Source organism: Ochotona curzoniae, unplaced genomic scaffold, assembly GCF_017591425.1.
Source record: "Ochotona curzoniae isolate NIBS_2020 unplaced genomic scaffold, NIBS_Ocur_1.0 contig_3498, whole genome shotgun sequence".
Lineage (NCBI taxonomy): Eukaryota > Metazoa > Chordata > Mammalia > Lagomorpha > Ochotonidae > Ochotona > Ochotona curzoniae.
Window position 1 is genome coordinate 20,402,501 of NW_024465885.1, and position 15,929 is coordinate 20,418,429.

The 15,929-nt window shown below is 34.2% G+C and overlaps 1 protein-coding gene across 2 annotated transcripts in view; it reads right to left on the bottom strand.

Moving 5' to 3' along the window:
- Window positions 1–15,929, bottom strand: part of CADM2 (cell adhesion molecule 2) — a 954,869-nt gene that overhangs the window by 66,083 nt on the left and 872,857 nt on the right. For both annotated transcript variants that reach the window (XM_040980623.1, XM_040980622.1), the window contains one exon: window positions 7,792–7,970. In XM_040980623.1, coding sequence (XP_040836557.1) covers window positions 7,792–7,970 — 179 coding nt within the window. The remainder of the gene's footprint in view (window positions 1–7,791; window positions 7,971–15,929) is intronic.

Below are 15,929 nucleotides of genomic sequence, written 5' to 3' on the forward strand. Positions count from 1 at the left end.
AGCTGGTGCTGCACCAATCCAAAGCGAGGAGCCAGAAGTTCTTCCGGGTCTCCCACATGGGTGCAGGGTCCTAAGGCTTTGGGCTGTCCTTAAATGCTTTCCCAGTCCATAGGCAGGGAGCTGGATGGGAAGTGGAGCTACCATGATTAGAACCGGTGCCCACGTGGGATCCCAGCACGTTCAAGGCAAGAATTTTTGCAGCTAGCCCATGGCACAGGCCCTCAGCTCCATTTTTAATATCTCCTTCTGGCAACTGGATTCCTTTTATCTAGAATGGTCATAAGAAGCCAGGCATTCCTTAACCTTAAAGAAGATATTTCATAATTCAATTCCCCCATGAAAATCAGTGATACTATTGATAACCTTCTTAGGTTATTTAATCAAAAGTAGCAACTTTATAAACTGAATATTGAACAAACTAAAATATTTTTTATCATGTGATCTTATTATCTGTTTGAATATTTTATTGCACAGGAGGACCTTGAAAAACATTTCTACAATTGCATCACAATAAAACCCTTGAACAATAAAAATAGTGTGCCTGCTGATGAAGTGCAGAAAAGTTAGTGAGAAAAGAAGAATAATTCTTAGATTCTAGAAAAATGTGTATTTCTTAAAAGCACATTGCAAGAAGCTAGACGAACTTATGAACATTTGCATATAGCATTTAGACATGCCATTGTTACTGAAAGCTAGACACAAAACAGTTCCTCAAATATCCCTGCATATTGCAAGTTTATCTAGCCAATGTAGCATTTAATGCACATTTGTTGAGTATGAATTCAGTGTAGATTTTTGTAAAGTCACAATGTCATTTTATTTTTAAATAAATCTGGAAGGTCTGCATGCCATGCAAACTGGGTGCTGGATTTTTTTCTCTTGAGTTAGAAAGGAGAGTTGTCTTATTGACATGTAAGTCCTGTCCTGGGGAAATAGTTATTTCACAGTGTTGTCTCAAAACAGATCTTTTGCTCTGAAAGCTAAAAACCTTAATTTATCCACATTGTACTCATGTTAAAACAAAACAATACAATTAAGCCTCAGCTCTGGCTTGGCTATTCCATCACACACGCAGCTTTGAAATGCTTCCTAATGAAGACGGTGCTTCTGTTGCCACTACCTGCGCTCTTTCACTTCTATATGCAGAGAAACACCTTTCCACACAGACAGCACAGATGTCCCTGCATGCTATTGTCCAGAAATGGCATGTTTTGATCTCAACAATTAAAGAGGACATGGTCTTAAGAATCATCCAGCTTGTTACAGTTACTGCTGGCGACAAGCGATGAGAGGAGCGATCGCAGGGCCCTACCATAGTACACTCTTTGTTGCTCCATATGGATGTCTTCCTATCCTTTTATCCCTACACCATATATTTACAATCTATGTTTCTAAAGAAAACCACTCTAAAGGAAAAATGCTCATTAGGAGTATGCAGAATTAATTTACCAACTGGTAGGTCTGCTTCCATGCAACACAGCAGATTTCAGTTGAATCCCTTTTTCAATGTTTGCTAGGCTGTGCATCTGTCATGCTTCTCATTCCCACCACCTACCCACTTGTATGTGTTCAAAGAGTCACCCTGTTAATTATATGCTGATCTGGAAGGATCACCTTGCCTAACAGTAAAACTAAGCAAAATCATTCTTGGAGCCATCTGATATTCCTAACATGTTTTGTTGCTAGATAATTGGAATTATAAATGCATTTCTACAGAGGCTGCCAGACTTTTAGTCTCACTGTCTATTTACTATGAAATATGAAAGTTTACTTTCCTTTTTATTGTGATGAGAATCTACATTAACTTTCAAGTTATTAGTAATTATGAAATGAATATGTAAAAGTTCCTGCTGGACCAGTGATTATATGTGCTATAATCACATTTACTTAGCCCTATGGTGACCAAAGTTTGATTACAAACTTAGTGTATTACTTTGTGATGTCCTCAATGAGTTTCAAATTTTTTTATGCCTTCAATTATAAAAGCATACCTTTGCTAAAGCTAAGGTCAACAGCCCTAACTGACTAATTTGCACATTAGTCAGACTTTGGGAAGTAATGCTGCAAAGATTGGAAATGTTTATTAGGACGAAAGAAAGAATAACTTCCGTCACTCAATGTGCCTCTCTTACATGGTAAGGACGTCAACTGAAATGGCAAATCAGTTCCTGCAATGGAAAACAAATCTGCATTTGCCTACAGTGTCACAAGCAGATACATGTCTAACTGAGCAACAATTCTTCTAGAAACTTTGCTTAAAGCAGCGGTCTAAAATATACACGTGTACACTCTTCTGTCTGAGTATTCTTGACATTTGTTATCAACAATAAATACAAAAGGAAGTAGCAGTAGCAATCTTTTCATTTTTAAAAGCTGGAAAAGCACGTGTACTATCTTGATACCTTTCATTAGCTCCAAACACATAGATATTTCTCACAATAATATCTGTTAAAACATACTAAGTGTTTTTTTAATATTCACAACTCTCTATATTCTGGTCCCCATTAACAATAAAATGTCATAGATATTATTCTATAAATGTATTACTTTGGAAGTAAATTACCTTGTAAACATAAAAATAGCAATATCATGGTTTTCATCGGTATTCATATTGACAAGCACATGAACAACAAGAAAATACCACAGCTGTCAAGTGAATTTTAGATATATCAAAACAGCAAGTGTGACAACTTGATTGGCAGTACAGAAATCAAAGCATGTTTTGATATATTTTACTGGATGATATCAGAATATTTATTATGGAGAGTTTATTTGTGGTATGTGGTTATAAACTGGAATTTGCTAGAATAGCAAAATAGGTACAAATAAAGAATACTGACAATGTGGAAAATACACAGTGGGCAATTCCACTCAAAATATGACTAACATGGTTTAACATAATGAAGAACCAATGAATTGGTACATGATATTAAGTCATAAGAAGAAGAAAAAATATTGGATTAATGGAGTAATTTAGAGCAATGGTAAGAATTTGAACTATTCCATCAGAGTTACCATAGTAGTCATTAAATTTGGAAACGAAAGGAAGATATCATGAGAAACTTTCTGCGTATCTTAAATCTGTTTTTGACAGTGGTAGACAACCTGTATTCTCCATGGAGGGTTTAATCATATGCTCTTCCACTCTTGTTTATGAACTGGACTTACCATTGATGATATAGTCATAGTAGCAGGAGAACTGAGTCACAATCTTGTTCTACTTATATCACTGTAAATCTTGTAACAGCCTGAAGATTGTTTTGAAGTGTTACGTGACAATAAACATTGCCCTTCTCTCTTCACATGTTAATTTATTTTATTTCTAGGAGCTTTTTTGTTTGTTTTATAAATTTACCTGGGATGAATTTATAGGGAGTACAAAGTATCGACAAAACTAAGAAGACTTAAAAATTGGAAGTGGATAAGGTGATTTCTGTTTCTATTAATACATTTTTTCCTTCAAAATTTCCAAGATACAATATATTTCTGACATTTTATTAAACTGTGTTTTAAGCAGTTGGTGGCAAGCAAATAGTGGAAATTGAATTACTTTCTGTAAAGTCATTGATAATTCCCTGAAGCCTTTGTATGTATGATAAATAAGTGTCTGCTAATCTCTCGGTAGCTGATGATTGTAGATCTAGTTTGCTTGGGGAGAAAAAAATTTTATCTAAATCTGCTATATTGATATTGTTCTAGGGAAAAGGGCAAACAAAGAAATTATTTTCGTGGTCTCTACATTTTTAATTTGTTCACTTTGTATCTTCAAAAATTTCTTGGAAAATACATGTTGTAAAAATGCATGAAAAATGAGTTTTAACCAAAATGATCTTTTCATTTTATACTAATCTTTAATTCCATTTTGTACTGACTTAAAAAACAAAACATTCATTTATTTGAACAACACATTGAGCTAGAGGAAGGGAGAGAAAGAGAGAGCTTCCACCTGCTGGTTCACTCCACAAATGGCCAGAACAGGAAGGTTTGGGGTAGGCTGAAGCTAAGAACAAATAACTCCACTCTGGTCTCTCATATGAAAAGCAGGAACCCAACTACTGGGGTACCGTTTCCTGCATCTTCAAACAAATTATCAGAAAGCAAGATCAGAAGCAGAGCAGCCAATACTTCAACTAGCCTGCTAATATGGGATGCTGGATTCAAAAGCAGCAGCTTAACCTTCTTCACAATAATTCTAGATCATGTTTTTCCTTAACTTTTCAAATTCATTCTTGATTTATTAATGATATCTATTATTCACATAGCAAGAGTATACAATTTTAAGGATTTTTTAAAAGTGTTGCTCTAGTTTATAAGTCTATGATACTAATCAAAGAACATCATGTGTGATAAACGATATACTAATCTTGGCTAGATTTTCTCTCACCCCCCCAATAGGTTAGTATAACATTAGGTTATTGGGAATATTAATAATAGCTTGACTCATTTTATATCTGCTTAGCTGGTGCAGTGCTGAGAACTTTAATCTGTGATGCATTTCACTTATTGGTGAATAATCTAGACACATGTAGTATTGTTTAAATTCATAAAAGTTTAGTTGTGTTCCTAGAGATTGAGAAGATAAATGGCACAGTGAAACTGTCTTCTTATATTTTTCCTCTCTGATAATAATTAAACGCTTAGTTTATCTTTCACATTTAACTATGATCTTTTGATATTCACAAACTGCTGTTTCTACAGCATCCTTGTACCATTATGTAATTACTTAGTTTCTACATATTTTGTGAATAAGTTTTTCAACTGATCCCAATTCTCCGTACGGTAAGGACAGCAAAAGAAAAAAAAATTCAGTCCATTAAAACTATGGATGTAATCAGCCTCACAAAATAAATAACAGCATGACAGAAATAATAGCAAGACAGCAATGTTTGCCTTTTCCTGAAAAGAATGAAGAAACTACTTGAATGCTCTGGAATTAACTAGAATAATAATGAATAGATGTTTAAGCAATTAATCACTTCAGTGCTGAGCTGGTTAATGCAAAGTTCAGATTTCTCCCCTAATGGACCCATCATAGTTAACGTGTATATAATATATATAACATATATATTATATATATACATACATATATTTGTATGTATCTCCAATGTCTATGTATATAATATATATGTGTATATCGTATAAGTATTTATATGTAGACTTTTTTTAGACTTTTTTTTTCCAAAGTGAATTATTACTCTGGCAGTTTCAAATACTAGAGGTTCAAAGCTGTAATTAAGAGGATAGTCCAAAAAAACAAACTATTATACACAACAAAATGTCAGTGTCATTAATAAACGTAGCATTTAACTATTTCCATTGATGTCCAAAGAATTAAGTTTGACCACTGGGATCACATCGGGATAGCAGAGGACATCACCAGGGCACAGACCGCCATCACGTTAAGAACCAAATAGAAACGAGGCAACTGTGGTAGAGGTAAAGACACGAGTCAGCTCATGAAACCCCATTCTTGCAGTGTCTGTGAAATTATTACAGTTAACATAAAATCAACCCTGATAGAAAAAGATGAAACGGCAAAGTTCTCACAAATGATCCCTTATCACTCCATTCTGAAATGTATTCAGCATTCATTATAGATTGAAATGCCACTCAAATTTCATCATTTAGTAGGATTTTGAAACAGCAAACCATTAACAGAGGAGAGTAGCTTTTTATATTTATACAGCCAGTGACTAATGAAACATTACACTCAGTGTGCAAAAGGGAAAATTTATTTTGTAATGAACCCAATTGGACCCCTTTTTAAACATAGTGTACTATCGTTATGCAGTTTAACTGAGCCTCTCATTACTTGTGTCAATAATTCTAGGTAAACCACTGTTGAACTTCACAGCATTTACCTAGCAGCATGAGTAGCATTAATCTATGGGGTGCTTTTGATGGAGTCCAGAAAGCAAAGCCAAAAATGGCTTCTTACAAAGTGCTTAGAAAAGTATTAGAAATATGCCAACTGCCAACTATCTAAAGGTAACCTTGCCTATTTAGGAAACCATGCTGTTGGGTCGCTTGCAAACACTGGGAAAGCATATGAATTTTCCCTTGTAGAATGACTTAAAAAAACACATGCATACTTTTCATCTTTGTGATCATTTTTTTTTCTGTCACATTCTAATTTTCTATATATTTCTGGCATATTGCTTTCAGCACAATGCGACATGCTATGCAACAAGGCCCCAGGTTCTCAGAAACCACTGGGTAAGAGGAGCATTTAGAAAATTAAGGGTCAGTCAGATAGAGTATATGTAACCACATGGCTGCATGATGTAAACATCAGGTACCACAATGAGAAGATTCCTCTTGAATCCTGCTCTAAAGATCTAGCTTATCTTCTTCACACACTACTGGCAGGTTCAGTTTTTTTGGCAGTATGGCTGGAAGGATTTACTTACAAAAAATTCAAATTTAGCTCTAATGATGTTACATCGATGCAATCTAACTTGATCAGCTCCATTTTTTCCCAAAGTTGATTCTTGCATACTTCATAAGATTAATTAAACTTCTAGTTCTAGTGAAAGCTGTACCATGTAGAGATGTTGCTAGGTTCAGAATTTATTCATGAGGAGGTGTCATCTCCTAACATAATAACATGATACTAATTCTTTAGACAGATTGTATACATTAAAATAATTTGAAAATAGGAGCACTATATGGGTATTCTGTGTTTTCTCTAATTTTCTGAACATTGATGCAAATAAAATTTTGAAGAAAATAGCAATTATTGAGTAATTGTGTCACCGATTTTAAGCTAAATTGGACTCAATAAAGTTGATCAGTTAGTTAATTAAACTGAAATTTTCAAAATAGATTTGACTTCTAAAATACTCTATTTTTAAATGTATGGAGTTATTTATATTTCTTATGTATTCTAACGATTGGATTCATGGTGGTGACTTTAAATCGATATAGTTTCTCAATGATTCTGAAAATTATTTGGGATTATTTTATTGTGCTTTAACCACACTTGTCCTAAATTTTACAATACTATATAAAATACAATACTACTTCCATAATAATTTTTCTTGATGAAATATAGGAGAAAAAGTGTGTAATATTTTCTAACTGTTCTTAGGGGGTCACAATGCTCCCCGACATAAAAAGGAAGCCCTGTAAAGTACTGAAATTAAAAAGCTGCCTAATTATATTATTGTAATACCTAACAATTTCATAAAAACTCTATTCCATCTAACATCAAAACAAAGCTACATTATGAAAAAGCCATAGCAGAATTTGGATGCAGGGAAAAGCAGAGATCTCTCTTTCTGTCATTTTGCTGTTTTGTTATAATGCAAGAAAAATATCTAGGAATTTCAAATTATGGCTTACAAGAAATCAATAGTTATAGTTAGTATTATACACTTTTGTCTCTGCTACATCTCATAGAGATACTTTCCTTGTGCAATGAGTTATTGTAATAATTAAGGATATTTTTATGATAATATAGCCAAAGATAGCTGAAGTAAAATATTACAGATAAAAAATAAATCCATTCAGTTTTAATAATTCCAGGTAGTCATTAACATAAATTTACTAGTCACCTTCAGAAGTTAAAAAATATATATTGCAGAACTAATTTTATTTATAGTAAATGTTATAATTTTATCTGATTAGGCACTGAATGTATTATTTATAGATTTTGGGATTGTTCGAACTTAAGGGAAGTTCTGGAAGAAAGGAATGACTTCATTTTATTTTTTTTAAAGATTTGAGCAACTGTAAACAGTAATTTTACATCTTTTCCATTTTTCACATATGTTTTCCAAATGTACTCACCATGCACAATGAGAACATACTCTGCACTGCTTTGCCCAATGGTGTTCGTGGCTTCACATCGGTATGTGCCATTATCAGTTTTGTTCAGGAACAGAATGTTGAGCTCCCTACCACTCACAACCATTCGGTCAGGATCTGGTAATTCTCCTCCATCCTTTGTCCACAAAACAGGCTCTGGCCTATTAGATTCAAACATGCATAGAGAAGGGGAAAAAACATTAAAATGCTACATAATCTGTAAAGTAAGAACGCAAGCAACATATAAACGCCTAATATTGAGCTATCTTCTAGGGTCACAAAGAATCATCATGAATTCACTTAAAAGCTGGAGGAATACCAAACGCAGTTTAATGTTATTCCACTTAATTAGGAGGACATATAGTGATGAGCTAATTCATTGAGTTCTTGTAGTAACCAGTGCTGGTGCATTGACACAGCATTCTATGTGGCTCGGATCCTGCAGCAGACAACTTGAAGCTCCTCTTAGAGGACTGCCCTTGGGCTCCTTATCAAGTCTTCCCCAGAGATATCAAAAATTACTCCTTTGCATTTAGAGCTACCATGTTGCTCTTTTTCCAGAAATCCCTTTATTTTGCCTATTTTATCTCTCTTGCTTTCTCCATTCCACTCGGTTTTTTTTTTCCTAAGATTCTTTTCCAAAACAGATCATGTAGAATGGAAATGGGTTATAGAAGACTCAGCTGATGTGCTTTAAGGATCTAATGTCTCCTAAGAAAAATCCCCAGAAACCATTAGGAGACTAGAGGTGAATGGCAATAGTAAGTAAGAGGAAATGGTATATTGTTTATTTTTTTCCTATTTCTTCAGAGACAGAAAGCAGAGAAAGAAACATTATTTTAGTGCAACTGTAAACAAGAGCTTTCTGAATGGCCATTGTTTGATCTAAAAAACGATTCAGGAACTGGATACGCAATGTTTTAAAAAATCTGTAAATCTATATCACTAACTTATAAAAAGAACTCACTTTCATTGTCTTATTAGTAAAAGCCAATCCATTCATATATTTACAGTTTGTTTGCTATAACTCGTATCTGTTAACTACTATCTGATTTACTAATCTTCATAATATCCTAGGTAACCTTACATTATGTACATGTTAACTCCCTTAAAGGAACACAGCAAGTGAAATAAAATTATAACTTTAGCACAACTGAAATAGAAGAAATTTCATTTTTTTTCTACAGAGCCATAAAAAGCTAATGTTAAAATAACTGTTACAAGAAGGATAACTTACATTGTAAAACATTAATCTGTATAATACAGAAATATCCATAATACAAAGGACAATATTTCCTCACTGACAGCTTGAACTTTTTAGACACACACACACATATATATGTATCTGCATATTTTGATATACAAGAATTTTCTGAAATTCAGTGTTAGGGTTTTTCTCTACATAAGCTTTCAGTCACATCTGAATGCTCATGGCTCTGAAAGTAAATAAACAAATTTGTAAATACATTTTAAAAATTTGTATACAAATTTACTTGAAGAACCAAATAAATCATTTCAGTAACTTGTACCTGAGTATTTTTCCCCTTAAAAGAGCCTCTCTTTCAGGAAATGATAAAAAACAAAATCCTACAAAACTGGCTCCTAATGCTACTGTGTGGTAAATCTTTCAGGTCGCAACCGTTAGCACCCAAAGATGTGATTTGGATGAAATGGAGGTTAGAGTTCATGCATAGATTAAAAATAACCTATACATATTTTCAATTATTGTTTAAAATGTTCAAACTTCTTAATATCACCGTAAAAAACATTAAATGGTTTAGCAGATCTTGATTCGATTTGTGTTTCATCTTAATAAAGAGGGCCCCTAGGCTTTCTCTAATTGGAATCCAGAAATGATTGAGCTTCTTGCTGCAAACGAATAACAATCTTCCTTGCTGTGCAGCCAGGCAAAAGAGATAGTTCTAAACGTGATTCCAGTATAGAATTCTTAGGTGATAAGGCCGCCAAAGAGTGTGGGATAGCCAGTGGAAATAACAGGACCACAGAGGCAGCCTAAGCTATAATACGATACCACTGCAAACTCAATCAGAATGCTGTCAATCCAGGAAAGCCTCCTTTAAATCTAAACAATCAGAAGATGAAAATGTGCCATATGGAATGGAACTTGATTTTGTTTGTATCAATTTTATATAGCTAAAAACTTATCTTATTTTTCTATGCATCTGAAAGCTTATTCTCAAAGTGTTCTTCCCAGAAAAAAATAATAAAAATAAAACGAGCATCAAATATACTCATACATTGACCTTCATGTATTCCAAGCTCTTGATGAAATCTCAAAAATATGAAATTTTTCTAAAACATTCTATTAACCCACTGTCTTCTTTCTTTTTCTTTTTCTTTCTTTCTTTTTTTCTTTCTCTCTTTCTTTTCTTTCTTTTCTTCCTCCCTTCCTTCCTTTTCTCCTTTCCTCTCCTCTCCTCTCCTCTCCTTTCCTTTCCTTCCTTTCTCATTGCCCCCCAAGGATGTGTTTATTTGTTTTGAAAATCAGAGTTATAACAAAACAGAAATTGCAAATGAGTAAACTAGTGTTGACTGAATCTCCAGATGGCCATATTGGTCAAGCCACAACCAGGAGCCAGAAGTTTCTTCCAGCTATTAAACATGATGACAGGGGCAAAGCACTTGCTCTTTCTGGTGTTTTACACAGGTCATTACCAGGAAGCTGGATCAGAAGTGGAGCAGCCAGGATATAAGCTGGTGCATTTAGGAAGTTCCAGCATCATAAGTGACAGCTTAAATTGCTATACCATAACAGCAACCTCAGTATTCTGCATTTGCTTACCTTGTTGCTTATTGATAAATTAGTGTTGGGAAAATGGACACAGCTCATATTAGATTAATCTCTCTCTTTCTTTTGCTATTTCTCTTGCATTTCCTTTAATATGCCTATCTCTATGTACATATGGATGAGAATCAAGATGGCAGATTACGGTGAGGACAGTCTTAGCAGACAGAGAAACATTACCCAGGGTCAAGCAGAAAGAACACATTCTTTTGGGTCAATAGATATGGTGCAGTATGTATCTCTACTTCCAGATTGAGGATGGATTACCATTGAAACTGTAGGATGTATGTTGCCAATGAGATGCTGGATTCTGGGCCACTGTCCATGCTCACAATGATGGACTTACAACTGTTTACAAGGAACTATACTGTTGGAATAATATGGGAAAACTCAAGCCAGGGGGTGGAGGTGGAAATCTATGTCTTACATTTGATATAATTTAAGGTAAAATATGGAATTACATTTAGTAAATGTATGCCTTATGAAGCATGTAACCACATGAAAACATAAACTGGCTTTATTCCAATTTAAAAATTCCACAAGTGAACAATAGATGCCATTGAAGCTTAGATTACAAGAAATATCATTTTTAAATCTAGTTCCTCTCTATTACCTGTGATATTTTTGTTGTTGTTGTAGAATGAAAAAACGTAGCAGGAGTTCTTGAAACACCCTACTGTGTTTTTAGGTTTTAGCAAAAAAGTTTCTAGTTTTTATTTTTATTTTTCCATTTTGCAGTTTTGTAAATAGAGGGATTCCTTTCTCCCCCTTTCTGACATGACTCCCATTTCCCCCTCACCATTTTCTCCATGTAATTGTGGTGCTATTGTCCTTTAGTAACATTTAAGGTGCCACCTATGATGGTAGTGCCTTGCTTGAGTGCTAGTTCTTGTCCAGGTTATTCCATTTTTGATCCAGATTTTTGACCTGGGAAAGCAGTGGAGGAAGGCACAAGTCCTTGGGCACCCACCATCCATTTATAATATCCAGATGGGGTTCCAGGCTACTGTCTTCAACCAGGCCCAGAACTGGCAGTCATAGCAGATGAAGTCTCTTGCTTCCCTCTCTCTCTCCTCATTCTTCCCATTCTCTAAATACATTATTTAAAATATATAGTACCAATTAAAACATGAAGAAATAGCATTCTTGTCATTATTAAGTTGACTCAAATTTCAACTCTCTTTTGACACTCTGTTGGACTATTATAGTGTGGTTGCCAAACAGAAAGAATTGGGGAAGAATTATTTTGGGGTCTATTTACTGCATTGATCAAATTCTTTTAAAAATACACCAACAGATATTATCAAGGGACATATGAGTGTTTATGAATACAATATCTACATAATATCCCACATGTATGAAGAATCATACTTTTACTTAATGTGAAAATATTTCTGCTGTTCCTTAGAGTATACATCAGGTAGTGAGGGTTTGTTGTTGTTGTTGTTTGTTTGTTTCATTTTGTTTTTACATAGAGTTGATTTTCTTGCAATTTAATTGTTGGAACAGATTGAAATTTGTTTTCCCTCTATTCTTGATAATTTCAAGCATGTTATGAGAGCAATTCTTAAGGCATCATAATAAAGTTTATTATCAATTTGATTTAGGTTCATTTTAAATTGTAGAGAATAAATATTTATGTGTCTGATAGATTTTGTAGATATATGGTCAATGAAACAGAGAATGTCAAATACGTTGTAAAACAGCCTTCAGTGGACTCAATATATTTAATTAAACAAAACGTGCTACTCTCATACCTTTATCTTAATACAAATAAGAGATCAATTATCAAGTAAATCTATTTTTAAAATTGGCCTAAGTTTTTGAAAGAAGTATATTGAGGGACATAAAATCGAAACAAATAACTACTCCATGATATTCTATTTTAGCAGGTTACAGAAGACTTATGTCATCAGCAATAATATATCGCAGGACATGGAAAGTGACATAAAGGAGATATAAAACATCATGAAGATTCATCACCTATATTAGGAACTGTATAATAAGCTTTATGAAAAATATGTCTTGAATGATGTCTTTAATTATGGTAGAATTGTAGTAAGTAGAAATAGAAGATATCACTCAAATGAGGTCCTGAATAGGCTGCTTAACCTTCAAGGTCTTAGTGTTGAAAAGATGACTTGAAATATGGTGTATGAGAAGTGAGCATTTGGTACAGAGGTCAAATCGCCCCTGGGACATCCACATCCTGTATCATGATGACCAGATGGAAGTCCTGGCTTCTCCACTTTGAACAAGCTTTCTGTAAATATGTATCCTGAGCTATAGATGATGACTTAAAAACTTGACTCCTTAATCCCAAATGAGGCTTAAATTGAATTCTGACTTCTTGTCATTGACCTGGTCTTAAAGCCTGTGTGTACTGGGTATGTGCACAAGGAGTCACCAGACAAAGGATCTCTCCCTCCCTCACTCTTCTTCTCTGGGTGTGTGAAAATTTCAAATAAAATATAAATGAATGAATGAATGAACAAATGAATGAATAAATTAAGCAAAAATGCATTAATGAAGATTATAAATGTCACAAAAAGTGAATAAATTTAACAAATAAAATTAATAATCTGCAATAAAAGGAAACTGAGAAAGTATAGTGAATGATGAGATGAATGATAACTGAAATAGAAAGAAAACAGCAAAAGCTGAGCAGATGGTAAGAAGGAATAGAAAGAAAGGTAATGATAAATAATTATTCCAAGATAAAATTCACAGAACAGAAAGCTGAAGGTGAAAACATTACTATTGTGATATTAAAGCAAAAAAATTGATGATGCTATTAACCTGGAAGACAGGATGAGGTGTAATAGGGAACAGTTTGGTCGAAAATAGTAACTGAAGGAAAAAAAAAAATGGAAATTTTGGCATACTGATGAATGGCAGAAATATATGCACACTAAAAATAAAACATCAACGCTTGAGTACTATCCTCAATAAAGAATCCAGATTTACTTTCAAAATTAAATTGTCTTTTGACAACTGTTGAAAACAGAATACTCCCAATCAGTCTCCTCTGTAAAAATTAATGCGAAGTCACTGATAAAGGAATTCCCAGAACGATCACACATACAGTTCTGAAGAGTGGTCACAGGATGCTCACCAAAGTTGTGTTCACAAGAAAATGAGGGCCTTGAACATAGAAAAGCTAAAAATTCTGAAAGTAAATGCTTCCAAAGAGAACTCAGATAAAGTATGCTGCTAAGTAAGAGAGAGCAGAGACATTCTTTACCATATCTGGGACAGGCAATAGGAATAACTTGAGTCTTAAAGAGGATGACAATAATGCAAAACCAATGACAGATTTTACAACAATAACATCGGCAACAAGAAACATACAGGAAAATAAAAAGGAAGGGAAATAGGATGTGATGGAGCAGAAAGTGAAAATGTATAATTAAAAACTGTTGGATGCAAGTGTTGGAAGAAATTAAGAAATGTATCTTCACTCAACAATAAGAAAATGATAAATCAGATATCAAGGTACAAAGCTAGACTGGAATTTTCCAGAGAGATTGGGAAATCATGAGACCAAGCTCAGGAAAGAAAAGGAAAGAGAGTGTTAACTGAAAATCTGAGAATATTAAAAGTTGGGAAGTGAGAAAAGAAAAACAAACAAAATGCCAATCTCCTAGCAGCTGAAATAACTAAACCCAAATGTATTGCCCTGGGCCTGTCACCCTACCTTAGCAGTTAAAGTCTTTGCCTTGCATGTACTTGGATCCCATATGGCCACTGGTTCAAATACTGATGGCCCTGCTTCCCATCCAGCTCCCTGCTTGTGGCCTGGGAAAGCAGTCAAAGATGATCCAAAGCTTTGGTTCTCTGTAACCATGGGAGACTCAGAAGAGCCTCCTGGTTCCTGGCTTCAGATCAGTGCAGCTCCAGGCACTGCGTGTACTTGGGTATTTGGGGAATGAAAAATTGGACAGAAGATCTTCCTCTCTGTCTCTTCTCCTCTCTGTATAAATGACTTTCCAAAATAAATAAATGAATAAAACAAATCCTTAAAAAAAAACCACTTCATTGCCTTAAAATATCTCCTAATTCAATCAGTTATCTTGAATTGTCAGATCCCTGACCCAGCTGAAGTTAGCTATCTGAAATTTCATCAGGGGTCACAGGAATCTAATTTTTTTTGGTCATCATGTATTCCCTTTCAGGAATATGATCTGGAGATTGGATCTGAACTGTAGTAGCAGGAACTCGGAACAGCATTTGATAGGAGACATCCCAAGCTGTGACTCAACCCACTATGCCACAATTCCACTACCCCTCATGTTTTTTATATAGTTTCTTATCTAGCCTGCTAAAATATGTAAAAGTATTATCATAAATAGTTTAAGAGCATGAGATTAGAACTACATACTTCTACTTCCCTGTCCTTTAATATTAAAATAAATATTTTGTGATATGTTTAGTAACATTAATCTGTCAATTTAGTGCTCCTGCAACATTTGAGATATTTACTACTGGAATAGAAGTAAAAAAAAAATGAACAGGGAAAAAAAGGGACAGAGAAACTTAAGGGTAGTTTTAATGCCTTTCTCCTTAAATGTATTTTCCCATTATTTTCTAAATGATCTGAATTTGTTTGTATTCATTTATGTTATATGAGCATCCTGGTGTGTTCATGTGTGTGACAAAGTGCAAAACAGCAAAGATTCCTCGGTGTTTATTCTTCTTTGTGTTCTAGTCTTTTATTTCCATGACTTCTGGATATATGTTTTAGTCTCTTGCTTTTCCTTCAGCATGGATATAGCACTGCCCACATATGCACAATATTTTTACAGGTGAAGCAATGGATTGTTTCTGTATTTATAAGTTGAGAATTCCAAAGATTTCTTTTGAAAGCTCAACAATAATAGTACCCATTCAAGCATCACCATCAGTGCGTGTGTCGAGACGGTCAAATAGATTTCAATGCAGTTATAAATGAAGTCAGTTAGAAGTGGAAAGTTCAACTCAGCTTACATCCTTAAATTTCAAATTGAAACCATCATCTCAAGTCTGTGTGCTTGTAATTGCACAAATCAATTACTGCACTGGTACTGTGTCAAGTAGATGTACTTACACTAAGGCTTATGATCAAACAACAACCTTGCCATAACACTTGACATCTTGATAACCAAAAGTAAATTGATTTCTTTTTGTTGTTGTTGTTGATCTCAGCATTTGTCACTTAACTCTGATCTTGAAAGTATGCATTGCCTCTAAATTTAGACGCTTGGAGTTGAAACAGGGAATGAGCTATATGTACAACATTAGGGCCATTTAGAAAACATGAAAATAATGGCATTTT